The 27,345-nt window shown below is 45.3% G+C and overlaps 1 protein-coding gene across 2 annotated transcripts in view; it reads left to right on the forward strand.

The window, feature by feature from the left end:
- Positions 1–26,930, forward strand: part of LOC112073267 (LLGL scribble cell polarity complex component 2) — a 32,752-nt gene extending 5,822 nt beyond the window's left edge. The window contains exons 2-27 of one of the 2 annotated variants that reach the window (XM_024140597.2): positions 8,117–8,235; positions 8,776–8,873; positions 9,645–9,726; positions 10,210–10,325; positions 13,067–13,225; positions 13,651–13,813; positions 13,895–14,027; positions 14,165–14,219; positions 14,319–14,473; positions 14,552–14,763; positions 15,432–15,499; positions 15,656–15,809; positions 15,995–16,099; positions 16,447–16,542; positions 16,679–16,875; positions 16,973–17,120; positions 17,263–17,410; positions 17,512–17,628; positions 18,245–18,411; positions 18,548–18,812; positions 18,895–19,045; positions 19,179–19,207; positions 19,456–19,503; positions 19,774–19,816; positions 20,326–20,387; positions 25,274–26,930. In XM_024140597.2, the coding sequence (XP_023996365.1) occupies positions 8,161–8,235; positions 8,776–8,873; positions 9,645–9,726; positions 10,210–10,325; positions 13,067–13,225; positions 13,651–13,813; positions 13,895–14,027; positions 14,165–14,219; positions 14,319–14,473; positions 14,552–14,763; positions 15,432–15,499; positions 15,656–15,809; positions 15,995–16,099; positions 16,447–16,542; positions 16,679–16,875; positions 16,973–17,120; positions 17,263–17,410; positions 17,512–17,628; positions 18,245–18,411; positions 18,548–18,812; positions 18,895–19,045; positions 19,179–19,207; positions 19,456–19,503; positions 19,774–19,816; positions 20,326–20,387; positions 25,274–25,278 (3,051 nt within the window). In that variant the 5' untranslated portion in view covers positions 8,117–8,160 and the 3' untranslated portion in view covers positions 25,279–26,930. The remainder of the gene's footprint in view (positions 1–8,116; positions 8,236–8,775; positions 8,874–9,644; positions 9,727–10,209; positions 10,326–13,066; positions 13,226–13,650; positions 13,814–13,894; positions 14,028–14,164; positions 14,220–14,318; positions 14,474–14,551; positions 14,764–15,431; positions 15,500–15,655; positions 15,810–15,994; positions 16,100–16,446; positions 16,543–16,678; positions 16,876–16,972; positions 17,121–17,262; positions 17,411–17,511; positions 17,629–18,244; positions 18,412–18,547; positions 18,813–18,894; positions 19,046–19,178; positions 19,208–19,455; positions 19,504–19,773; positions 19,817–20,325; positions 20,388–25,273) is intronic. The other variant, XM_024140598.2, reaches the window with a different exon arrangement.
- Positions 26,931–27,345: the final 415 nt, after the last annotated feature.

Consider the following 27,345-nt stretch of genomic DNA (forward strand, 5'->3'; position numbering starts at 1 on the left):
GCGTTGGACTTGTAACCGAAAGGTTGCAAGGTCGAATTCACGAGGTAAAAATCTGTCGTTCTGCCCCTGAACAAGGTAACTGTTCCTAGGCCGTCATTGAAAATAAGAATTTTTTCTTAACTGACTTTCCTAGTTTAAAAAAATGTTTTTTTTTAAATGGTATTCAGTACCATTGAATCAATTTATTTGACGTTTCTCAATACATTTGAATATTTGTTGTTACTTTAAGTAAATACCTGCAATCAACTTGCGCAATATGTTAGGAGAGAAAGCAGATCGCGTTCTTCATTTCACCTGTCACTTCATTTGAAGTTGAGCCAGTCATGTGTTTGTAAATTGCACAACGGGAGAAAGCGGGAGCAGGTGAGTCCAGCTGTGTATTGATGAGTCGCTTTTTATATTGAAAGGAAATATTTTTTTATTTTGCTTCAATAGCGTGATCATGGACGTCCAACTATAGTTTGCCTTCACAGAAAATAAATTGAGACACATTTGGCAGAAAACAGCAATATTCATCAGTTAACAGAAGTGCAACACTATTTGGCTAGCAGCCACACGAGTAAATGAAAAAGCAAGGTATGTTTTTCAAAAAACGATGCATTACCGTCATGTTTCGTATGTTTACCATAGAAGGAATGTAGTGAACTACATTTCCTATTGTTTTGCTTCAAGTTAATCTTGCGTCTTGGCTACACCAAGAGAAAAGGAGCTACACACCAGTCAGCACTGTCTGCTGTTAGAATGCACGTTCGTTAATTGTCATCCGAGTGAAGTGAAACTGAAGCACAAAATGAGTGATGCCGAGCAGAAATTACCATAAGAACCAGTTTAGATCTGCGTTAATAAAACGCTGCAAGATATTTCTATTACGTTCTTTGTTTCCTGCGTGGAAAAATGCAGAATTCAGCGTTCCCTAAGTTGAACTTTCTCGTTATCTAAGTAAGCGGATGAATTTATAAGGTGACGGCACCATATTGTTGGCTTTCCGCCGTGTTTGAGAAGTTCAAAGCCCTTTGGATGACTTGTCTGTACAGCTGCCACTCCTATCTTGATCTTTAGTTTGTCTCTCTGTTCTCCGCCTGTCTGCCCCCCCCCATCTTCTCCAAGCAGATAAGGCAGGCCCGTTGCCCTAGTGACTGCAGACTCTATACATGCTGCGCCGATATGAAAATAAGCATTCTGCCCAACCCAAAGAGTCATAAGATGCAGCAATATCACCTGCAAATAGCCCCCACTCTTAAAGTGGGGCTGAACTTCCTGATTTGGCCTCGTTTTTGGGCTTGGTCATTAAGAAGTACAGCGGCCATGGCCATAGCTTTGGAGGGTGGTTTAATGTGGGTGTGTTCACAAGCTTTTGAAAATACACTCTGCCAGAACAGTACACAGTCACCCACCCTTCTGGATAACTCGTTAACAGCCTAACTAGGTCTTGAAGCAGACTTCTTTTGCCAATTAGCTTCAGGTGGCTGATGTGGGACCATGGCAAAGTTGGTTTGACAATGGATAGCCTCTCTGGGGCTAGTTAGGGACCGTCAAATTACTAATAAACTTTCTATGGCTTATTTAAAAACTAGAGATATTTGAGATTATTTCATTTTCAAATAACCGAAAGTGAGAGGTTGTAATCTGAATAAAGAGTAAAGGACCATTCTTGAACATGGGGTGAGACATTATCACAAAAATGATCTCGAGGCTGTGGCAGGATCTAAATTGTGGATTTAAAAGAACATGAATCATCAGCGTACAATGACACCTTTTTGTTTAAGCCCTGGATTTCTAGCCCCTTGATATTATTGTTCGATCAGATTTCTTAATAGGTAACATTTTGTTGGCCCTAATAAATAGATATGCCGATCGATAGTGGACCACCTTATATTCCTCCTAACGTGTTCTGTGCCTCCTGGTAGTTTTGTATTGCTATCTATCTGTACCATTAGTCCATCTATTGCCTTTGTTAATATGAACTCTTTTGACCTAAAATGGCTTTTGTTTTAAAAATGATTGAATTGTATGTTCTCTGGGCCCATATGATTAGGGTATCTGCTGTACCTATTATGTGGGGGGGGGGGGGGGGGGGGTCATTTATAAATTATTCTGTCCTGCTTAAAAACAAGTTATAGTCCAATAGGCTTCAATTTCCAATACCATCGTCTACGTGGACATTCTGTAAGAGTAATGTATATGCCAATTATTACACATTCGGTTCCCTATCAACACTTTTTAAACTTTTAGTGCCAGCGAGAATGACTTAAAAGTAGTCAAGATGACTAGCTTGATTGAGCCTCCTCCATGTACAGTCGTGGCCAAAAATATTTATTACTTTTTTCAAGTAACTCACAATTTCCCCAAAAAATAAGTTGAAATTGAACAAAGTTTTTGGTCTCCACAATTCTTTATTTCGCTGTTAATATTACAGAATCTTTTTGATTCAGAACTTAATATGTCAATTTAAATCAGAAAATAAACAAAACATTGACACCCTAGACTAAATATTTGGTAGCACAGCCTTTGGTCAAAATAACTGCAATCAAGTGCTTCCCAAAACCATCAATGAGCTTCCTGCACTTCTGTACTGTCAGTTTGGCCCGCTCCGCTTCTGCTCTAGTTCTCCCAGACTAGAAGGGTTCCTTCTCCCAACTGCTGTTTTCAGATCTCTCCACACGTTTTCAATGGGATTTAGATCTGGACTCATTGCTGAACAGTCCAGTGTTTTTTGTCTTGAACCATTCCTGGGTGTTTTTTGAAGTGTGTTTGAGGTCATTGTCCTGCTGGAAGACTCATGACCTTCGACGGAGACCCAGCTTTCTGACACTGGGTCTGACATTGCGCTCCACAATACCTTGGTATTCACCTGATTTCATGATGCCATGCACAAGTTCAAGGCACTCAGTGCCAAAGGCAGCAAAGCAACCCCAAAACATCACTGAACCTCCATGTTTGACTGTAGGGAAGGTGTTATTTTCTTTGAAAGCTTCATTTTGTTTTGTGTAAACATAGAGATGGTGTGTTTTACCAAAAAGCTCTAAGTTGGTCTGTCCACAGGACATTCTCCCAGAAGGATTTTGGCATGTTCAGCATGTCTGGCAAATTGCAGTTAGGACTTATGTCTCTGTCAGTAGTGGGGTCCTCCTGGGTCTTCTACCATATAACCCCCATTTCATTGAGTTGGCGATGGATGGTGCGATTTGAAACTCATACCTTGTGTCTGAAGGTCAGCTTGAATCTGTGTGGCAGTTGACTGAGGTGCTTTCTCCACCATATGAACAATCCTTCACTGCAATCTTCCGTCAAGTTTTCTCTTTGGGCCACATCCAGTGAGGCTGGCTACAGTGGCATGGGCCTTAACCTTGTTGATAACATTATGTATGGTGTAAACCGGAACACCAAGGTCTCTGGAGATGGACTTGTAGCCTTGAGATTGGACCAAGCATGGACAGTCTTGAGTCTGACCTAGAGAATTTTCTCCATGCTCATTGCGGTACACACAGTGACACAAATCAGGAGAATGAGTTCTTTTCCCTTTTCAAACTGGTTGAATTAGTGATTTTTATATTGCAGGCACCTGCAACTTACCACAGGTGAGTTCAATTCCAAAGTAAATGAGAATCACCTGCTTGAAATATAATTCTTTCAAACTACTTCTAGAAGGTGCCAATAATATTGTCCTGGCCATTTTAGGATTTCTTTGTGGAATTAGCTAAGCATTAGTAAATTAAATTATTTTATTTTTTTTAGCTGCATACCGAAGACATGCATATGTGGATATCAAAATATGTTTTAATTTCAATAGATTTCTGGAAGAAATAGTGCATTATTTGAAAAAAGTGCAAGGGTGCCAATATTTTTGGCCACGACTGTATATTCAACTAGGTCAGAATATTTAAGCCTCCATATATCCACTAGTTCCAATATATTCATGATATTTGGGATTTCCTTAAGTTCATGTGGGTGATGGTTTGTAAGTGAGTTCATTTACGGTCCATTTAGGTATTTCAAAAGAAAGTTGTTAGAAAATATCCATGGATTTTGACTTGGCTACTTTGAGATGGTGTTGATGTGGTGGTGTCAATGTAAATAGTCTGGGTGGCCATTTGATTTATTGTTCAGCAGTCTTATGGCTTGGGGGTAGAAGCTGTTAAGGAGCCTTTTGGTCCCAGACTTGGCACTCTGGTACCGCTTGCCGTGCAGTAGCAGAGAGAACAGTCTATGACTTGGGTGACTGGAGTCTGACAATGTTTTTCGCCTTTCTCTGACACCCCCTAGTATATAGGTCCTGGATGGCAGGAAGCTTGGCCCCAATTTTTATAGTTGGTTTTAGGTTTTTAAGTCAGTAATATACAGTGTGTATATATATATTTTTTGGGGGGGGGAATTGTCTCATGTACATTGTGTAATTTACTGATGGTCCCTAACGAGCCCCATAGGGATATTGAATGTCAAACCAAATTGACCATGGGTATTGACCATGGGTATTGACCATGGGTATTGACCATGGGTATTACGATCAGGTCGTGTGCAGCTGCACTCTGAATTTGTGGTGATTTCCGTGCTGCCAGCTGTGGGCAGGATTGAAATAAACCCAACCCAAGGAAAACTGTTGCGGTACCCTTCATTCTGTGACACCATGTTTTTTTCTTCTAATAATCTCGCAAATCTCAATTCATTATTTTTTGGGGGGGGGGCGAGACTACGACCAAAATGATCCTATTTACACTTTGTAGTAAAATGTGACTCGAATAACATTAATATCGATGCCCCCAGGCTGTTTTCAAAACGTTGCTTGTTAGGGACAGTCGCTCTTTAAAACAACGCCGCTCTCATTGTTGGTCAAGGATGTACAAGACTATGCAGCTTTATTGACATTGGTGTGAATTTATTATGACAGTTTATTGGTCACGTACACATTTGCAAATGTTGTTGTAGGTACAACACAATACTAGTTTCAAGCTCCAACAGTGCAGTAAAAAAAAACTACACACACAATCCAGAAAAATACAAAAATCTGTTTATATAGGATGAGCCATGACTAGAATACAGTATATACAAGTACATTGGGTGAAATGGTATGTAAACAAGTGGCCAGTGTTCAATAACTATGTACATAGGGCAAAGTGCCCTGTACCTTAGAGACTAGAGTACCAGCTGGTAGCTGGCTAGAACACTAAGGTTCAGGGCAGGGTACTGGGCAGAGGCCAGCTAGAGGTGACTGTTTAACAGTCTGATGGCCTGGTGATAGAAGCTGAAGTCTCTCGGTCCCAGCTTTGATGCACCTGTACTGTCTCCCCTTCAAGAGGGTAGCAGGGTGAACAGGCCGTGGCTCAGGTGGCTGATCTTCTTGGTCTTCCTGTGACACCGGAGGCTGTAGATGTCCTGGAGGGCAGGCAGTGTACCCCCCCCGTCTGGAGAACCCTGCCGTATTACCCTGCCTTGCTCTTCTACAACGCTGATGATGATGATAATCAAATAGTGACTAAATGCGTAGCAGCCCTGGCAGAGAGTTGCTCTGTGTGTGACTATGTGACACGCCTGTCTGTGTACCTATTTCTCAACGCATTTCCATTTGCACTGTCCATCAGGAATTCCTGGGAAAATCCATGTCTGATTTCACTGTTAGTCTAATAGAATGACTTTGTTGTCCACTCACTGACAACGGGGATGTTTCCTACTTAGTGGCCCTGACCTTGTAACGAACAGATACTTCCCCCTGACGGCCAGTATACTGTCTACAGTGATGTGAGTGGAAGTGTAGGTCTGTTGGGATATGTCATGTGTGACTGACGTGTACATGATTCCTGTATCTATACTGTAGCCTTGAAGAAGTCACTCATTTTCAGTTTACCACATTGTTTGAAAGCTATCCCTTTTAGATAAAACTATACTCAACACACTGTTTTGCAATGGTCTACAGTAGCTTCAACAGCACTCTGTAGGGTAGCACCATGGTGTAGCCGGAGGACAGCTAGCTTCTGTCCTCTAGGTACATTGACTTCAATACACCCCCTTCCATAGGCTAGGTTGTAGCAACCTCATGGTGGGTATAGGGAAAATCTAGTATCATGTAGTAGCCTAAACCTATTGACGTTAAGTGAATGGAATAGGCTGTAATATTCTGCCATGGTCATAAAAATAAGAATGGTCCTCCCTCATTTTAAACGGTACCGACTGCTTTGCTACAACTAGTGTTTAATTACTGGGTAGGCCTTGCCGTCACACTGGTTGAAAGCCTAAAGTTATTCACCATGTAGTTGGCGAGTGTTTTCTTCTGGTGATGTAGGGTATGTCCTCCCTTGAGTCTGTTGGCATCAGCCTAAGCACCGCTATAGGGGGTGACTGACCAAGGTGGTGGTCATATGCTGAAACCAAGGTCCTGCTTTTCCACCCAGCCTACGTTAGGAGATCCTGCTGGCCCTGCTGCTCTACTGGTGAACACGCAGAGGAACAGAATAGCCGGTAGAACTAGAACGCACGTGGTCCTTGCAAATTCTACACAAAATGTAACATGGAATCATAGTCATTCCATGTTAAAGCATCGCCTCTCTTCTATTCAAATGAATCAATGTAGCCTATTTCTTTGATACAGATCCTGGCTCAGTTTAGCCTACCCTCCCCAAATCCTTAAACGCACCACTTCTTCATCCCACTGCGTCTGCAGGATCCAAATGAGGAAGTTTACTTAGTGAGGGTGTGAGTCAGGCCTCCACTATCCCATAATCCCTCACATGCCTAATGACTAACAGCGTTCTGCAGCTGATATCAGGGTGTTAATAATATCAAAAGTATGTCTCTCGTCTCGACTCAAAATGAGATGGCCGAGTCGGCCAAGACGGAAAATAACTTTAATCCCAGTCTACAATATTATCATTTGTCATTTTTCTGTAAGTCTAGTTTTCTCATTTTATTTAAAAACTTGATTGTCATACAGACCTGAAATACTAGCCTGTTTTGTGTAGTTTTTTTTATGGGTCTTTTGAGGGGGACATTCTTGTCGTCACCCAGGGAGACACAGCTTTGAGGTTGAGTTCAGTCAGACCACTAGACTCTCTGAGCCTTAGACCTCTGGGTTGAGTTCAGTCAGACCACTAGACGAAGACATTAGACCTCTGGGTTGAGTTCAGTCAGACCACTAGATTAAGACATTAGACCACTGGTTGAGTTCAGTCGACCACTAGACGAAGACATTAGACCTCTGGGTTGAGTTCAGTCAGACCACTAGACGAAGACATTTAGGACCTCCTGGGTTGAGTTCAGTCAGACCACTAGACGGAAGACATTAGACCACTGGGTTGAGTTCAGTCAGACCACTAGACGGAGACATTAGACCTCTGGGTTGAGTTCAGTCAGACCACTAGACGAAGACATTAGGCCACTGGGTTGAGTTCAGTCAGACCACTAGACGGAGACATTAGACCTCTGAAGTATGGTCTGACCAACCTGTGCGTATAGCCTCTCCTTCACGCCATGGGGCTTAGGAAATGTAGTGGTATGTGTCGAGATTAAGAGAAAGCTGTCAATACTCTTTCTTTCTCTTCCCGGCACAATGAGGTCCAGCGGTTTAAACTGTCTACAGGAGTTTTGCTTTCAAAGGGTTGTGATCGGGTCATGGTTCGTTACGCCCTAAACGTTCTGCAAATGTTATTCATATAGAAAAGAATGACTCTTTTCTCTTTTCCTCTTTCTATCTGATGAAACCTCTTGTCTGTGTGTTGCAGAACGATGGTCTCTCCCTGACCTCTAGCTCTTGTCTGTGTCTAGCCCTTCCCCCTCAGGCAGTGTAGGAGGCGGTGTGTGTGGACCACAGAGCGATCAGGAGAGTAGGCCATGCTCCGTCTGTGGAATTCCTTTCTCTCATCTCTGTCAGTGGCCTACACACACCACCTGAGCCATGTTTTTCCAGGAGCCCCTGTTTAGTTTTCTGCCCCAGCTGTTAGTCTTCACTTCCTCGTTGCTGTTTCCTTAGTTACTTTTTTTTCCCTCCAGGAAGTGTTATGTTCTCTTTATCTCTCGTCCACGTTCCTCAGATGGGGAGTGGAGACTGTTGTCTGCTAGGCTATTATACTTCCCTTTATACCTCTAATCTCTGTCCCTCTCACTCTGCCTTCCCTCTCTCCCTCTGTAGCGGTGTAGTGGTTGAGCCTGTGTGCTCCTCAGATTCCAGTGAGAATGAAGAGGTTTAGGAGACATGGACAGGAGTCCCACAGAGATCGGATCAAACAGGAGCTCTATGGGTTCAACAAGGTAAGAGCCGGAACAGAGTCAATCTGATCTCTGATCTCTACAATAAGGTTATGGTCCCAATTCCAGACAATTGTCAGTTGATTTGTCCTGCCAGTTTCTATAACTTCTCTCAATTCAAAGGGCTTTATTTACATGGGAAACATATGTTAACATTGCCAAAGCAAGTGAAATAAACAATCCTAAATAACCAGTAAAGATTACACTCACAAAAATGTAAAAGGAATAGACATTTCTATTGTCATATTATGGCTATATACAGTGTTGTAACAATGTGCAAATTGTTGAAGTACAAAAGGGGAAATAACTAAACATAAATATGGCTTGTGTATAAAATGGTGGTTGCTCTTCTCTGGCAACAGGTCACATCTTTCTGCTGTGATGGTATTTCACCCAATAGATTTCTCTCTCCCTCTCCTCACTTTCCTCTCTCTCCCCCTCTAATTTTCTCTCCTCTTTCTTGCTATTTCCCCCTCCTTTTTTCTCTCCTTTCTCTTCTCTCGCCCCTCTCTCTCTCCCCCCCTCTCTCCCTCTCCCCCATAGACGGTGGAGCATGGTTTTCCCCACCAGCCCAGTGCTCTGGTCTTCAGTCCCAGTCTACAGCTCCTGGCCATCGGCACACGCTCCGGCGCCATCAAACTGTATCCTTCAATAGACACTCAGAGGGAGAGTGCTGGATGGATGGATGGATGGATGGATGGATGGATGGATGGATGGATGGATGGATGGATGGATGGATGGATGTCTGTGTAAGAGTGCAACATTTAAGCGTCAACATTTTTGACCCAGTTTGTCTCCGTTACCCTCTGCTTTAGCTGTCTGTGGTTAGTGTGTATTTGTGTGGAGTTATTTTTCCAGGCTATTGCTCAGCCCTGACTGTACCAGACAGGCACAGTGGTGTGTTTCTGTGTCTCTGTTTTTAGTGCGATTTGATTCATCTGACACAATCGTGCTCATTGACCGTGTAGAACCAGTCGGCACGCTATCCCCATTCATTCCCTACGATAACCCGTCATTATAACTCTCCAGTCACACAATGGGGCACATTGTTCGGTTCTAACACAAAACAAATTCTATGAATAAATGTAATATTAGCCAATGGCAGGGCAGCCAGAACAGCCCATCTCTTTCTCTAGATGCATGTGGACCCTTTCAATACAGTGTAGTAAAGGAAACACGTGTGTAAGTATGAATGCTTCAGGTGTGTGTGTGTGTGGGGGGGGGGCGTGCTTGCAGTGTGTGTGGGGGGGGCATGCTTCAGGTGTGTTGGGGGGGCAGCTTCAGTGTGTGGGGGGGGGGCATGCTTCAGGTGTGTGTGGGGGGGGCATGCTTCAGTGGTGGTGGGCATGGTTCAGGTGTATGTGTGTGGGGGGGGGCATGTTTCGTGTGTGTGTTCTTTAACCCGAGGTCAGTTATGGGGCTCCAGGTGTAGAGTTCATGGGTCTACATGATGAGAATGCTGCCGTCACACAGGTCCACTTCTTACCACAGCAGGTGAGTGGCTGCTCCACACACACACCTACTGTACAGGCCTGAAGAGTGCTGTGGCAACCCGTCGTCACTGTGGCAACCCGTCGGCATGTCGTCACTCACTAACTTGAGACGGTGTAGAATGTTCAATGTCATGCATGTCACTAGGTAGTATGGATGTAGAAACCGATATTCCACAGATGACTTGTATCATTGACTGGTTTTTCTTTCAACATTTCAGCTTTTTCTAATAATCAAATGTCTTTATAGCACTACTTGCTTCAAAAGTAACTAGAATTCATATAGGCCTGATTATGCTAAATCTCAATCAATTACACAGCTTTTCTGGTGCTCCTAGGCTTTATATTGTGCTCCTAACTTTTTAAAGTTCTATAAAATGTTCTGTATGTGATAGCTATGTGCTCCCATTACTGGTCCTATTGACATTGCAGGAAATGTTAGTAGTAAAGCTGTGGCCAACGTCCCTTGTTGGTCTGTGTTGAATAGGTTGACTTGGTGACTCTGTTGGATGACAACAGTCTCCACATGTGGACCCTCAGAGCTCACCAAGGAGTCTCTGAGCTGCTGGAGATAGGACGCTTCACACTTACTGGACCCCCGGGGTGAGACACACACTACATACACCCCACCACTTCCTGACTTGATTTCTCTCACACACTCGTTGGATCGCCATGGTAAGAGACGCACTGAGAGGCACAGAACTCGGATTGAAAATGGTGACATGCACACGTTCAATGACAAACACGTATGCACCTTAAATAGTCTATTTTTAGTTTAACTAACCCATCCACCACCCCGACTTCTTCGGAGGACACACCTGTTTTTAGTTTGTAATGCTTTTCTGCTACATATACGTCCATTTTTACATACGTGTTACTTTTTCTATACAGCAATCGCAGCACAATAATACTCTACCGAACATGAGCTCTTTAATCCCACCTCTCAGCCCATCCCACCTATCACCATAGACCTCGTTTGGGTTCCATGTGCCATATATTTCAATTGTTCCTTGATGTTTAGCATGAGTTTGGAGCCTTTTTAATCGTATCCACAGACTGTGAGCTAAAGATGATAACCTTTCCTACGAGTATTATTATATTATTGATTGATTTGACTATGTCTTTCCAAATCGCCCGACACTGCTATTTGTAAGGTTCATTTTAATTGAATGTAGTGTTTTTTTTTTGTGATTTTAATTTTTTATTTATTTATACCATTCCTGAACCTGTGACCAGAAACAAGCTACATAGGGGCAATACCAGAATAAATAATCTCGTGATTCTGTCTCTTATCAGCAAAATCTACTGAGCTGAGATTGTTGTATGCCCCATATACAGTACATTCTGAACATATTCAGACCCTTTGACCTTTTTCCACATTTTGTTAGGTTACAGCCTTATTCTAAAATGTATTAAGTTGTTTTCTTCTCCTTATCAATCTACACACAATACCCCGTAATGACAAAGCAGAAATGTTTGTGGCCTGCTGGAGGTCATTTTGCAGGGCTCTGGCAGTGCACCTCCTTGCACAAAGGCGCAGGTAGCGGTCCTGCTGCTGGGTTGTTGCCCTCCTACGGCCTCCTCCACGTCTCCTGATGTACTGGCCTGTCTCCTGGTAGCGCCTCCATGCTCTGGACACTACSCTGACAGACACAGCAAACCTTCTTGCCACAGCTCGCATTGATGTGCCATCCTGGATGAYCTGCACTACCTGAGCCACTTGTGTGGGTTGTAGACTCCGTCTCATGCTACCACTAGAGTGAGAGCACCGCCAGCATTCAAAAGTGACCAAAACATCAGCCAGGAAGCATAGGAACTGAGAAGTGGTCTGTGGTCACCACCTGCAGAACCACTCCTTTATTGGGGGTGTCTTGCTAATTGCCTATAATTTCCACCTTTTGTCTATTCCATTTGCACAACAGCATGTGAAATTTATTGTCAATCAGTGTTGCTTCCTAAGTGGACAGTTTGATTTCACAGAAGTGTGATTGACTTGGAGTTACATTGTGTTGTTTAAGTGTTCCCTTTATTTTTTTGAACAGTGTATTTCATATCCTTATTATGTCCTGTTATATTCCAACAGAATGGATGTTCCTTTTTAACAGCCAATAATGATTGCCAGTAAAAATGTTACGCATCACACTACCCATAAAGGGATACAGCTGGGATCAAACCCGGGTCTGTAGTGAAGGCTCTAGCAACGCAATGCAGTGCCCACTCGGGATGCTTTATATTTATTACATTATCTTAAATTATTTTAGTTCCGATTCACATCTGCCAAAATTGGCCATAATATAATCATAATATATCCAATCTCTACAATTAGGCCATATCAAACAAAAAAAACGATCTTGGTATTTCTAATATACTGCCTGTGCAATCTACAAATTCAATTCATTAAAAAAGTCAGCCTTACCCCTTCTTTGCTTTCCCTGAATCAAAATCATATTTTTAAGTCCATATAGTCCAAAGTTACGTATTGCCGAAATAACATTTTAAAAAGAATAAGTCCGTCATGCTCAATTCGCTTTCCCATATGTCCAACCTCATTGTAAAGTCCATGGTTCCGTAATGCATTAATAAAACAAGTCCATGCATATAAATGTAAAACAATTGTAAAAATGAATCCATGATTGTAATGTGGTAGTGTTTTATGGGGCACTACTTCAACAGGATGTAGATGTCACTCACAGCCACGTTGGACTCTTCCTGTCCTTGAACATTTGGTTGTTTACCTACAGTTTATCGACCACTCCATGAACATTCTGCTTCTCTGCTCGGAGCCTTTTTAAAGTGGGGTACTGGGCACGTCGTCGTCTCCACTATTTCATGGAGAAATTGTTCATTAATAGAGAAGGGGGTGTGTTCTTCAGCTCCCTACCCTGTTGAAACGAGGCTCTCTTCATTTGGGAGTGAGTTAGCATAGCTACTATGGGACTGGGCCTTCCCTCCCCTCTGCCACTCAAACGGTCAGCCAGTTGTATCCACCTGTCTGTCATCTTGAGTTTGCGTTTCATGAACTCCTTGACTTTTTCCTCCGTTGACTGATCGCTTTTGTTTCATCCTCCTTTAGTTCCATTATAACAACATTGTTCTTCATACTCCTGCGCTTTAGAGCAGGTCATTTGGCTCTCATTGTTTTATCATACCTCTCCATAGTGTCTCTGAGGGAGTAGTTTTAAATATCTTATTTTACGGTCCTATTTCTTCTGTCTTCTTACTGTAATACCCTTTATATATATTTTATTTTTGCCTCAACCTCCCCCAGTTGCCCAGACTATTTTAACTTGGTCTTTGACAGATTCAACCTGTTAACTGTACCCATCTCTCGTTCCCTCCGTCAGGGCTCCTCCCAGTGTGACTCGTGTGACGGCGGTGCTGACCCACTCCTCTGGGGACCTGTTGTTTCTGGGAACAGAGGGGGGACACGTGTTCGTAGTGGAGGTACCGGGCTTCAGAGAACTAGAGGAGAGGAACATTAGCCTGGAGAATGTCACCAACAGGTACACACACACACACACACACACACACACACACACACACACACACACACACACACACACACACAGCCTTTTTATTGGCTCTCTGAGTTGGACATATTTGTCCCCTAAACAGATGGAATCTGCTGTTGATTCATGTGAATACCTCGCAGACATTCTCTCTCACACACGTACACAACCATAGTTGATCCATATTTTTTTATTTATTTAACTAGACAGTTCAGTTAAGAACAAATTCTTATTTACAATGACGGCCTACCTGGGGAACAGTGGGTTAACTGCCTTGTTCAGGGGCAGAACGGAAGATTTTTACCTTGTCAGCTCGGGGATTCGATCCAACAACCTTTCGGTTACTAGTCCAACGCTCTAACCACTAGGCTACCCATAATGATGCTAAAACCCAACCCTGTCGTTCCCTCCCTCTGTAGTTTACCAGAGGACTATGGAGGTCGTAGGAGCTTGGAGCATGTCGAGTCCTTACAAGAGAATCCTGTCAACCCACGCCAGGTTCTGATTGGCTACGGACGAGGCATGATGGTCATCTGGGACCTGGAGCGCCAATCAGCCGTCAAACACATCCCCGCTACTCAGGTACAGTGTGAGTCTCTGTGTTGGTGTCTGGGTCTCGAGGGCTCTGGACTTGACTTCCTGTTTGGCTGTGTGTCTCTCTAGCAACTAGAGAGCGTGTGGTGGACGGAGGACGGCGGCCATGTTCTCAGTTCCCATAGTGACGGGAGCTACTGTCGCTGGATGGTGGCCGGGGAGGGGACACAAAGCGAACAGGAGAAGTCCGAAGTACCGTATGGTAAGGGAGCATCACAGGTCAATGTCCTGTTCCTCTCTGTTGAACCTCACAGAACACAGTAGCGGGGGTGAGGACGGTATTGGTTGATTGCTGAATGGGTTAGTTGATTGATTGGACGGTTTGTCTCTCCTGTGTAGGCCACTTCCCCTGTAAGGCCATCTCTAAAATCATCCAGCTCCCTACAGAACAAGGGTGAGTTTCTTTCCTTTGTCTGTGTCCCCTTCCTCTCGCTGCGTCAACCTGTTCCACATGAATCCAAGTGTAAAGATCTGGTCTTCTCCGTGTGTCCAGGCCTCCGTTCCTGTTCCTCAGTGGCGGCATGCCCCGGGCCAGCTACGGCGACAGACACTGTATCAGTGTGATCCACAGTAAAACACACGTGGCTCTGGACTTCACCTCCAGAATCATCGACTTCTTTGTCATCAGAGACGGACCAGACCATACAGGTAGAAAGGCAGGGGGATACACACAGACACACACACACACACACACCCACCCAGTCTAACCCCTCTCCCTCTCTCCAGGCGACCCCAGTGCGTTGGTGGTGCTAGTAGAGGAGGAGTTGGTAGTGATAGATCTTCAGACTGAAGGGTGGCCAGTCATCCAGACTCCGTACCTGGTCCCTCTCCACTGCTCGGCCATCACCTGCTCCCACCACGTCTCTGCTATACCCCTGAAGCTGTGGGAGAGGGTCCTGTCTGCCGGAGCACTGCAGAACACACACTACTCTAAGAAGGTTGGTGACACACACACTACCCAAGCAAGTTCCTGCACCACACACACAGGCACCCATGCAAACACCTGAGCAGAAAATCAGTCTGAATTGGAGCTCAAATTGACTGATCTCTCTCATCCTCTTTCTCCCCCCCGTCCCTTCTCTCATCTGGCTTTCTCCCCCCGTCCCTTCTCTCTCTCCTTCTCTCATCTGCTTTCTCCCCCCCCGTCCCTTCTCCTCTCCTTCTCTCATCTGCTTTCTCTCTCTCTCCCCCCCGTCCCTCTCTCTCTCCTTCTCTCATCTGCTTTCTCCCCCGTCCCTTCTCTCTCTCCTCTTCTCTCATCTGCTTTCTCCCCCCGTCCTTCTCTCATCTGCTTTCTCCCCCCCCGCCCTTCTCTCTCTCCTTCTCTCATCTGCTTTCTCCCCCCCCGTCCCTTCTCTCTCTCCTTCTCTCATCTGCTTTCTCCCCCCCCCGTCCCTTCTCTCTCTCCTTCTGCTCATCTGCTTTCTCCCCCCCCCCGTCCCTTCTCTCTCTCCTTCTCTCATCTGCTTTCCCCCCCCCCGTCCCTTCTCTCTCTCCTTCTCTCATCTGCTTTCTCCCCCCCCCGTCCCTTCTCTCTCTCTTCTCTCATCTGCTTTCGAACCCCCGTCCCCCCGTCCCGTCCCGTCCCTTTTCTCACTCTGTCTAGCCGTGGCCTATAACAGGAGGACAGAACCTGTCTCCCGACGCTCCTCAGCGAGACCTACTTCTCACAGGGTCAGTGGACATTCACAGCTCATCAGTTTCTTTTCAATACAAGTTAGGATCAATGTTAAATGTTGCTATGTGGAGACCTGGAACAGGGTTTCAAAGGGTTAAAGTCATGTTCATCCTCACAAACGTGTCCTAATATCCTCCCTCCCTCTCTCCCAGGCACGAGGACGGTACGGTCCGTTTCTGGGACGCGTCGGGAGTCTGTCTGTACCCCATGTACAAGCTGAGCACGGCAGGGGTGTTCCTCACTGACGCAGAACCCAATGACAACATGAACCAGGGCACGGAGGGAGAGTGGCCACCTTTCAGAAAGGTGGGGGGGTGTATATATAAATAACCAGAGTTACCACCCTTCTGATGTGTGTGTAATAACATAATGGTGTCCCTGTAGGAAGGTGTGTTTGTTAGAGGAAATGTGTGTACTGAATAACCAGCTGAATTACACCCTGAGATGATGTATTAAATATGTCCCTCTCGCCTCTTTTCTTCCCCCCCCAGGTGGGTTGTTTTGACCCGTACAGTGACGACCCTCGCCTGGGCGTTCAGAAGATCCACCTGTGTAAATACAGCGGTTACCTGACTGTAGCTGGCACCGCTGGACAGGTGAGTTGACCAGGGGAAAACCAACCACTACTCCCTCTGGTGGCCATATTTGGGCATTACTGCTGCTGTTGTCTTCATTTCCAACTTTCTTTGGCACTAGGTCTTCGTTCCCCATGCCAATCTTTTCCTGGGGCTTTTTGGCTCACGGACAGTCACACATTCAGTGAACGACCCATTTTCCTGACCCAGTCTGCATGTCTGCATAGCTCTCCTATAATGTAATATGATAACTAATGAAAGTGGTCTCCCATCCTTTATAGAGCACTGGATCATCAGGGGGAAGTCTTCTCTATTATCTGTCATTAACAACAGAACAGTGACTGTCTGTCTGACGTCTCCCTCTGTAGATCCTGGTGTTAGAGCTGAATGATGAGACAGCGGAACAGACGGTGGAAGCCACGGTAGCTGACCTGTTACAGGGACAGGAGGGCTTCCGCTGGAAAGTAAACAACATTACGTTATAACAATCTTTGATTTAATTGGATTTCTGTGAGCGTAAAGACAATGAGTGATCAATACATTGTGTAACGTTTCGGGTAACGTTCTATAACGTCTCTGTAACCCATCTGTCCCTATCAGGGCCACACGCGTCTGGAGGTGAAGGAGGAGCCGGTGATGTTCCCCCCAGGATTCCAGCCCTTTGCCCTGGTCCAGTGTCAGCCTCCGGCCGTGGTCACCGCCCTCACCCTGCACTCTGAGTGGAAACTAGTGACCTTTGGGACCAGCCACGGCTTCGGACTCTACGACTACCAGCAGAAAAACACCGTCCTCGTCAGGTGAGTGTTTCTGCATCTTTCTGCCTGTCTGTCTTCCATATAACGGCAGGCAGCAGAGATGGGATTTAGACGACTGTGTGTTAACCCTCTCCTGTAGGTGTACTCTGAACCCCAGTGACCAGCTGGCTATGGAAGGGCCTCTGTCCAGAGTAAAGAGCATTAAGAAGTCTCTCCGCCAGTCCTTCAGGAGGATCAGACGCAGCCGGGTGTCTTTACGGAAACACCACGTCAACAGCGCTGCCAAGGTAAACAACAACAACAATAAAAAAAAAAAAAACATGACTGCATGAATCCTTATTGAACCAAGTTCCTAAAGATCACAGTTGTTGAAGACCAGGAAGTGTCTCAAACAGGCTCCTCTGTCTCTCTGTCTGTCGCTCTGTCTAGGTGCAGGAGGCCAATGCTCGTCTGGAGGCTGAGCTAGCAGAGATGGAGTTAGCTCCTGTTCAGAGAAAGATAGAGGCTCGATCCTCAGACGACTCCTTCACCGGCCTCGTTCGCACGCTGTACTTCGCTGACACCTTCCTCTCAGACAGTAAGATACACACACACACACACACACACACACACACACACGGCCCCCTGGGTATTTAATGTTTGATGTCTCATATTGCTCATTCCTCTCTCCTCCTATAGGCTCCCATCACACGCCCTCTCTCTGGGCAGGGACCAATGGGGGCTCGGTATTAGCCTACCAGCTCCGCCTACCGCCTGTGGAACGCAGAGCAGAGGACCCCGTCTCCGCCCACCCTGGTGAGAGCATGCCTTTTTAGCCATGCCTTTTTCTCCTCTAGTCCATCTCTCTCTCTCGTGCCTCCGTCGACCCTCTCGTCCATCTCTCTCCCTCGTGCCTCCTTCGACCCTCTCGTCCATCTCTCTCCCTCGTGCCTCCTTCGACCCTCTCGTCCATCTCTCTCCCCCGTGCCTCCGTCGACCCTCTCCTCTCGTTCCATCTCTCTCCCCGTGCCTCCTTCGACCCTCTCCCCTTCGTCCATCTCTCTCCCTCGTGCCTCCGTCGACCCTCTCCTCGTCCATCTCTCTCCCTCGTGCCTCCGTCGATCTCCTTCCTCGTTCCATCTCTCTCCCTCGTGCCTCTCGTCGACCCTCTCGTCCATCTTCTCTCCCTCGTGCCTCCGTCGACCCTCTCGTCCATCTCTCTCCCTCGTGCCTCCTTCGACCTCCTCTCGTCCATCTCTCTCCCTCGTGCCTCCGTCGACCCTCTCCTCTCGTCCATCTCTCTCCCTCGTGCCTCCTTCGACCCTCTCCTCTCGTCCATCTCTCTCCCCCGTGCCTCCGTCGACCCTCTCCTCTCGTCCATCTCTCTCCCTCGTGCCTCCTTCGACCCTCTCCTCTCGTCCATCTCTCTCAGCTAAGGAGATCCAGCTGATGCACCGTGCTCCAGTAGTGGGCATCGTGGTGTTGGATGGCCACGGTTCCCCTCTGCCTGAGCCCCTGGAGGTGGCCCACGACCTGGCCCGCTCAGCTGACATGCAGGGCTGCCACCAGCTACTGGTCATATCCGAGGAACAGTTTAAGGTGAGAACACACACATCTTACCCACGCACACTCATCTGATGGGGGGACTTTATTTGGCCACAGGTTGAGAAAGAACCGCGGAATGTTTTGTCCTCCAAGACTTTTAAATTAATATGTAATGTTTGTCTGTTTCCAGGTGTTCACCCTGCCCAAGGTGAGCGCTAAGATGAAGTTAAAGCTCACCGCCATCGATGGTTCGCGCGTGCGCAGGGTGGGCGTGGCCTGGTTCGGCAGCAGCCGCTCGGAGGACTATGGTGAGAGCGGCCTCACCGTCCTGACCAATCAGGGAGACCTCCACGTGGTGTCGTTGCCGGGGGTGAAATTGCAGGTCCAGTACCCCTGTATCCGCAGAGAGGACGTCAGCGGCATCGCGTCCTGTGTCTTCACCAAACACGGACAGGGTAGGACGAGAGAGAGACAGCCACACATTTGACCTCACAAGCATTTTCCGTTTCATGTGTTCAGCGTCTTTCTCCTCTCCAGGTTTCTACCTGATCTCTCCGTCTGAGTTTGAGCGTTTCTCTCTGTCCGCTCGCTGTGTGGTGGAGCCCCGGTCTCTAGTGGAGGTGCCCTCCCAGACACCCAGCACCACCCTGCCTCGGGCGCAGCCTGACGGGCCGTCTGTGGCGCACAGGTACACTCCCACTGCTTCTCTTTAGTGCTATTACCTATCGTCTTTTGGAAGCAGTGTTTTCTGACTGTGACTTTTTCACTCAACTAACCTTTTCACGTTTTACTGAACTGTGTTTTTTTTTCTGTCATTCCAGAAATTCCACGCGGGACACCGATGACGTGGGTAAGATGTAAACAACTACAGTATAATGTTAGCTGTAGTTATGTCACTAGTACTGCATCGCGCATGTGTCTGTGCCTAACAGTAGGAAGGTTTCCGTTAGGCTGTCAGCCTGTCTGTTTGTTCTGTGTGTTGATCAGCTTGCTGCATGTGTGTTTAAGATGACAGTTTGTACACACACACACACACACACACTGGTTGTCGATCTGCGTGTCTTGATGTGCTGACTGCGTGGTGCTGTTTGTTTACAGAGGGCTCTGCTAGACGTGTGATGGAGCATGCTTTGCTGAATGACGAGAGTGAGTAGCCTGCAGAACAAAACCGTAACCAACAGCAATGTTTTAGGATGTGATCACTGCGGGGGATTGAACCAGCAACCTTCATGTTTGCTACTGCCATGATCTCACCAGCTGAGCCGCATTCAAGTGTGTCGACTTTAACTGTCAGCTCTGTCTGTTACATAGCAACCCACGACCACCCTACCGCACGTTTCATCATAACCAACTTAACTCATGGCAACTGTCAATTGTCATTGTGTGTCTGTGGTCTGACCTGTTTGTTCCTTACAGCGGTGCTTCAGGAGATCCAGAAATCTCTAGAAGGATACCAGCCGTGAGTATTCGTCCCTAAAGCCAAGTGTTCATGACAAGCCGTTACATTTTACATTGACAGTACCAGTCAAAAGTTTTACAACTCCTACTCATTCCAGGGTTTTTCTTCATTTTGACTATTTTCTACATTGTAGAATAATAGTGGAGACATCGAAACTATGAAATAACACATATGGAATCATGTAGTAACCAAAAAAGTGCTAAACAAATCAAAATATATTTGAGATTCTTCAAGGTGGCCACCGTTTGCCTCGATGCCAGCTTTGTAGGTGTGTCCAAACTTTTGACTGGTACTGTACATTTGAGTCATTTAGCAGATGCTCTATTCCAGAGCGATTTACAGGAGCAATTAGGATTTAAGTGCCTTTCTCAAGGGCATAGACAGATCTTTCACCAAGTCAGCTCAGAGATTCGAACCAGCGACCTTTAGGTTACTGGCCCAATGCTCTAAAGTGCTAGGCTAGCTGCTCCTTCCAATGTGTTTTGTTGGTACTCATGTGTTTGCTACAGGACGTTCCTGGAGAACAATGTGAAGAGTGCTCTCGCTGGAGGGAAGGTGCTGACCAATGGAGGTGAGTTTGATATGATCAGTAAAGAACCGGGTTCAAATATTATGTTTTCTGCCCGTGTTAGACCGCTATATCAGTCCTCTAATACAGGACTAGTAAAGGCCCAGTGTTACAGACAGCTATATCAGTCCTCTAATACAGGACTAGTAAAGGCCCCAGTGTAAGCAGATCAGCTATACAGTCCTCAACAGACTAGTAAAGCAGTGTTACAGACAGCTATATCAGTCCTCTAATACAGGACTAGTAAAGGCCCAGTGTTACAGACAGCTATATCAGTCCTCTAATACAGGACTAGTAAAGGCCCAGTGTTACAGACAGCTAATATCAGTCCTCTAATACAGGACTAGTAAAGCCCAGTGTTACAGACAGCTATATCAGTCCTCTAATACAGGATAGTAAGGCCAGTGTTACAGACAGCTATATCAGTCCTCTAATACAGGACTAGTAAGGCCCAGTGTTACAGACAGCTATTCATCTCCTCTAATACAGGACTAGTAAGGCCCAGTGTTACAGACAGCTTGTCAGTCCTCTAATACAGGACTAGTAAAGGCCCAGTGTTACAGACAGCTATATCAGTCCTCTAATACAGGACTAGTAAAGGCCAGTGTTACAGACAGCTATATTCAGTCCTCTAATACAGGACTAGTAAAGCAGTGTTACAGACAGCTAATCAGTCCCTAATACAGGACTAGTAAAGGCCCAGTGTTACAGACAGCTATGTCAGTCCTCTAATACAGGACTAGTAAAGGCCAGTGTTACAGACAGCTATATCAGTCCTCTAATACAGGACTAGTAAGGCCCAGTGTTACAGACAGCTATTCAGTCCTCTAATACAGGACTAGTAAAGGCCCAGTGTTACAGACAGCTATGTCAGTCCTACTATACAGGACTAGTAAGGCAGTGTTACAGACAGCTTATATCAGTCCTCTAATACAGGACTAGTAAAGGCCCAGTGTTACAGACAGCTATATCAGTCCTCTAATACAGGACTAGTAAAGCCACAGTGTTACAGACAGCTATGTCAGTCCTCTAATACAGGACTAGTAAAGGCCCAGTGTTACAGACAGCTATGTCAGTCCTCTAATACAGGACTAGTAAAGCAGTGTTACAGACAGCTATATCAGCCTCTAAACAGGAGTAAAAGGCCCATTGTTACAGACAGCTATGTCAGTCCTCTAATACAGGACTAGTAAAGGCCAGTGTTACAGACAGCTATGTCAGTCTCTAATACAGGACTAGTAAGCCCCGTGTTACAGACAGCTATGTCAGTCCTCTAATACAGGACTAGTAAAGGCCCAGTGTTACAGACAGCTATGTCAGTCCTCTAATACAGGACTAGTAAAGGCCCAGTGTTACAGACAGCTAGTCAGTCCTCTAATACAGGACTAGTAAAGGCCCAGTGTTACAGACAGCTATGTCAGTCCTAATACAGGACTAGTAAAGGCCCAGTGTTACAGACAGCTATGTCAGTCCTCTAAACAGGACTAGTAAAGGCCCAGTGTTACAGACAGCTATGTCAGTTCTACTAAACAGGACTAGTAAAGGCCCAGTGTTACAGACAGCTATGTCAGTCCTCTAATACAGGACTAGTAAAGCCCATGTGTACAGACAGCTATGTCAGTCCTCTAATAGACTAGTAAAGCCATTTTACAGACAGCTATGTCAGTCCTCTAATACAGGACTAGTAAAGGCCCAGTGTTACAGACAGCTATGTCAGTCCTCTAATACAGGACAAGTAAAGCCCAGTGTTACAGACAGCTATGTCAGTCCTCTAATACAGGACTAGTAAAGGCCCAGTGTTACAGACACTATGTCAGTCTCTAATACAGGACTAGTAAAGGCCCAGTGTTACAGACAGCTATGTCAGTCCTCTAATACAGGACTAGTAAGCCCAGTGTTACAGACAGCTATGTCAGTCCTCTAATACAGGACTAGTAAACGCCAGTGTTACAGACAGCTATGTCAGTCCTCTAATACAGGACTAGTAAAGGCCAGTGTTACAGACAGCTATACAGTCCTCTAATACAGGACTAGTAAAGGCCAGTGTTACAGACAGCTATGTCAGTCCTCTAATACAGGACTAGTAAAGGCCCAGTGTTACAGCAGCTATATCAGTCCTCTAATACAGGACTAGTAAAGGCCCAGTGTTACAGACAGCTATATCAGTCCTCTAATCAGGACTAGTAAAGCCCAGTGTACAGACAGCTAAATCAGTCCTCATACAGGACTAGTAAAGGCCCAGTGTTACAGACAGCTATATCAGTCCTCTAATACAGGACTAGTAAAGCCCTGTGTACGACAGCTATAGTCAGTCCTCTAATACAGGACTAGTAAAGGCCCAGTGTTACAGACAGCTATGTCAGTCCTCTAATACAGGACTAGTAAAGCAGTGTTACAGACAGCTATATCAGTCCTCTAATACAGGACTAGTAAAGGCCCAGTGTTACAGACAGCTATGTCAGTCCTCTAATACAGGACTAGTAAAGGCCCAGTGTTACAGACAGCTATATCAGTCCTCTAATACAGGACTAGATAAGGCCCAGTGTTACAGACAGCTATTCAGTCCTCTAATACAGGCATAGTAAAGCCCAGTGTTACAGACAGCTATATCAGTCCTCTAATACAGGACTAGTAAAGCCAGTGTTACAGACAGCTATATCAGTCCTCTAATACAGGACTAGTAAAGGCCCAGTGTTACAGACAGCTATATCAGTCCTCTAATACAGGACTAGTAAAGCAGTGTTACAGAACAGCTATGTCAGTCTCTAATACAGGACTAGTAAAGGCCCAGTGTTACAGACAGCTATACGTCCTCTAATACAGGACTAGTAAAGGCCAGTGTTACAGACAGCTATATCAGTCCTCTAATACAGACTAGTAAAGGCCCAGTGTTACAGACAGCTATATCAGTCCTCTAATACAGGACTAGTAAAGGCCAGTGTTACCAGACAGCTATATAAGTCCCTAATACAGGACTAGTAAAGCCCAGTGTTACAGACAGCTATGTCAGTCCTCTAATACAGGACTAGTAAAGGCCCAGTGTTACAGACAGCTATGTCAGTCTCTAATCAGGACTAGTAAAGGCCCAGTGTTACAGACAGCTATGTCAGTCCTCTAATACAGGACTAGTAAAGCCAGTTACAGACAGCTATTCAATCCTCTAATACAGGACTAGTAAAGCCGTGTTACAGACAGCTATATCAGTCCTCTAATACAGGACTAGTAAAGGCCCAGTGTTACAGACGCTATATCAGTCCTCTAATACAGGACTAGTAAAGGCCCAGTGTTACAGACAGCTATATCAGTCCTCTAATACAGGACTAGTAAAGCCCAGGTTACAGACAGCTATTCAGTCCTCTAATACAGGACAGTAAGGCCCAGTGTTACAGACAGCTATGTCAGTCCTCTAATACAGGACTAGTAAAGGCCAGTTTACCAGACGAGCTATTTGTCAGTCCTCTAATACAGGACTAGTAAAGGTCCAGTGCACTACTTTAGTGAGCATTTTGAATGTATATTTTATAGTGACCTCACTGTGAACCTGGCCCCGTGGCCTCGACTGTGACAGACCCACTAGGATAACAGTCCATTTAAATGAATGTAGCCAGCCTACAGTGGGAGGGAGTTTATGAAAATGTAATCTCTCATTGACAGACACTAAACATAACTAAGCATCTGACCAAATTACGCAAGCTTTTAGTTCTGGGTTAACCGAGATGAATGAAAACGTGACCAGACAGAGATCACATGAAAGCTGCAATACTTGTCCCAGTCTGCAGAAAGGAAGACCATTTAATCACATCACACCTAGAACTATACCGAACAAAAATATCAACGCAACATGCAACAGTTAAGCTTTTACTGAGTTACAGTTCATATAAAGGACATCAGTCACTTTAAATAAATAAATTAGACCCTAATCTATGGATTTCACATGACAGGGCAGGGGCACAGCTTATTGGTGGGCCGGGCTAATCAGAATGAGTTTTTCCCCACAAACGGGCTTTATTGCTTACAGAAATACTCCTCAGTTTCATCAGCTGTCTGGGTGGTTGGTCTCAGATGATCCCACAGGGTAAGAAGCCAGATGTGGAGGTCCTGGACTGGTGTGGTTATGAGGCCGGTTGGACATACTGCCAAATTCTCTAAAATGACGTAGAGAAAGGGTAGGGGTAGAGAAATTAACGTTCAATTCTCTGGCAACATTTCTGGTGGACATTCCTGCAGTCAGCATGCCAATTGCACATTCCCTCAAGACATCTGTGGCATTGTGTTGTGACAACTGCACATTTTAGTGGCTTTTTATTGTCCCCAGCACAAGGTGCACCTGTGTAATGATCATGCTGTTTAATCAGCTTGTTCATATGCCACACCTGTCAGGTGGATGGATTATCTTGGCAAAGGAGAAATACTGACTAACAGGGATGCAAACAAACTTGTGCACAGAATTTTAATGAAAAAGGCTTATTTTGCATATGGAACAATTCTGGGATATTTTATTTCAGCTCATGAAACATGGGACCAACACTTTATAAATTGCGTTTATATTTCAGTATATTTTCAAATACCTAGGTTAAGTGCATGGGAGTGTATTTTAGTCGATGTATTTTAGTTTTTTCAAATTTTTCCAGGTGTATTTCCAAATGCACAAAAATATTCAGCCAATGAATGCCTACTTTGAATTTATGTCAAAGTAACTGAGATATTTGGACCCTGGTCTGAAATGGTATTTGGACCCTGGTCTGAAATGGTATTTGGACCCTGGTCTGGATCAGTATAATGAATATCACAATGGTGATGATGATGATGATTGTTATGACGATGGCATTGACCCTGTTCATTTGTTTTGCTCATCTCTTGTTCTCCCTCTCTCTCTCTCTCTCTCTCAGACTGAGCCAGTCCTTCCTGGTCATGAGACATCATGGAGTCTGCCTAGCAAACTACGCCAACACTACTAATACTGCCACTACTGACCCCTGAACCATGACCCCTTGCCCCCAGAGACTGAAACCTCACCCCTAACCCAAAAAGACTCACTGCCTGTGTCCCAAATTGCACTCTATTCCCCAAGTAGTGCACTGCTTTTTACCAAGCCCATATAGGGCGAGTGGTGTAGTGTATGAGGACTAGGGTGTGATTTGAGCCCATATAGAGAGAAGAGCGATGGAGAGGGGGTCCACCGGCTGTGCCTAGAGACCAACCACTGTACTGTAATACCCTCCTACACTTGGTACCTCTACACCTGCAACACAGTGGTCATGATATGGTCATTCCGCTGACGCGCTTGTCCAAAGCCAATCACAGTTCACACACCTTCACATACAAGCCATAATTGCATTTAACGCACCCTACTCGCTCACCCACCCACCCACTCTCTCCTCACCCCGACCCCAGTCACGGGCCTTCAGCCTTTCACCATTTGAACCCAAGCTGACCTGTGGAACTCTGTTTCGTCCAATCCCAACCCTGCCTCGGCACGTCCTCGCTTGCCTTCGTCTCCTAGAGAGACACGGTTGGAGACGGGGAGATATAGGGAGGAAGAATGGACTTGTTTTTATTCATATTTTATTTGTGATTTAATTTGACCTGTGATTTTAGTATTTTTGTTTTAATTCGACCTACAATCTAGATGGATGGGGGGGGAAAACTGTACAAGAAAACAACAAGAATGTTTAAAAAGTGACCTGTTTGACATGGTAGTTTGTTGCTAATGCTGACAAGACATTGTTTGGGGCGAGAGAGAGAAACACTGAGTATCTGTGGAATCGGAACAGTTCATTTTAAACCAGACCTAAATCCTAGAACGTCAGCCTGGCAGCCAGAAAAAGAGCCCGTGTCCACAAAGCCTCTGAGTACGAGTGATGATCAGTTTAGGTTTATAAGATTATATAATAAGATTATATGGACAGATCTTAGATCAGCATTCCTTGTGTAAACGGGCCCTGTTCCTGCTTTAGCCAACCTCAGAAACTGATCTGACTACCAGACTAGTCGTGCAAGACCACTGTGCCGTAGATGTCTCCCCAAGCGTTTTTTTGCTAACTGACCTCCCTCCTTGCCTCCCCTACCGTCCGCTCATTAAGGTGTAATAACCAGTTATAAGTTATAACCTGTCGTAGGTACTTGTCCACTACCGTGTAGCACACAATGGGAAGGGGAACAACTTTCTATGAGGGTTTTACATTTTTATCATGTTAAACGGCTTTGTTTTGAACACAGCATTGAATAATGTAATTTAGGAATGTAATTTTAAGATATTGTAGTCAAATGTTTAATATATATATATATATATATGTACTATATGATGATTCTAGGCCTGCAGTTGGGCCTGTTTTGTTAATGGGGGTTGGCTGCTATAGTCGGATCTTACAAGGAAATATTTTGGTACAGTTTCTCCGAAATGCTGGGTATTTTAGCATTTTTATGGTCTCTAGAATATATTTTTGTAGTGAATGGTCGAGTATGAGAACCCTAATTTTTGGATTGCTAACTTTCACACTACATAATGTCCTGCTGGAAAATGAATACAAGTTTTTTTTCACACGAGTTCATGTCTGTTCCTTTCTATGAAGTTGGACTTTATTGACTGCTTGATTGAACATTAGAGTTGCTGATTCAAGCCTTGCTCTGACTCCTCCCCTCAATCGGCACATTCACAACAAGGTACGTTCATCTGATGGCCATGGCCTGAGGGTATACCCTGAGCCTGGTGAGTTTGGTGCTGGCCGGTGAAGTGGATAAAGTAGGGATCGGTTGTCATACAAGCACAGCCAAGAGTTTTAATGATCAACTATTGAGCAGCACTGATTTGCTGGTCCACCATCGCTTTGCTGAAACGTAACATCTCCTATAAGGACTGCTCTCAAAGAACAGACCGTTCACTCTCTAATGGTGGTGGAAGGGAGAATGTATAGTTAGCTCAAACATGACAGAAAGCACATTGGCCCATATTAACTATATT

The sequence above is a fragment of the Salvelinus sp. IW2-2015 genome, unplaced genomic scaffold, assembly GCF_002910315.2.
Source record: "Salvelinus sp. IW2-2015 unplaced genomic scaffold, ASM291031v2 Un_scaffold2203, whole genome shotgun sequence".
NCBI lineage: Eukaryota > Metazoa > Chordata > Actinopteri > Salmoniformes > Salmonidae > Salvelinus > Salvelinus sp. IW2-2015.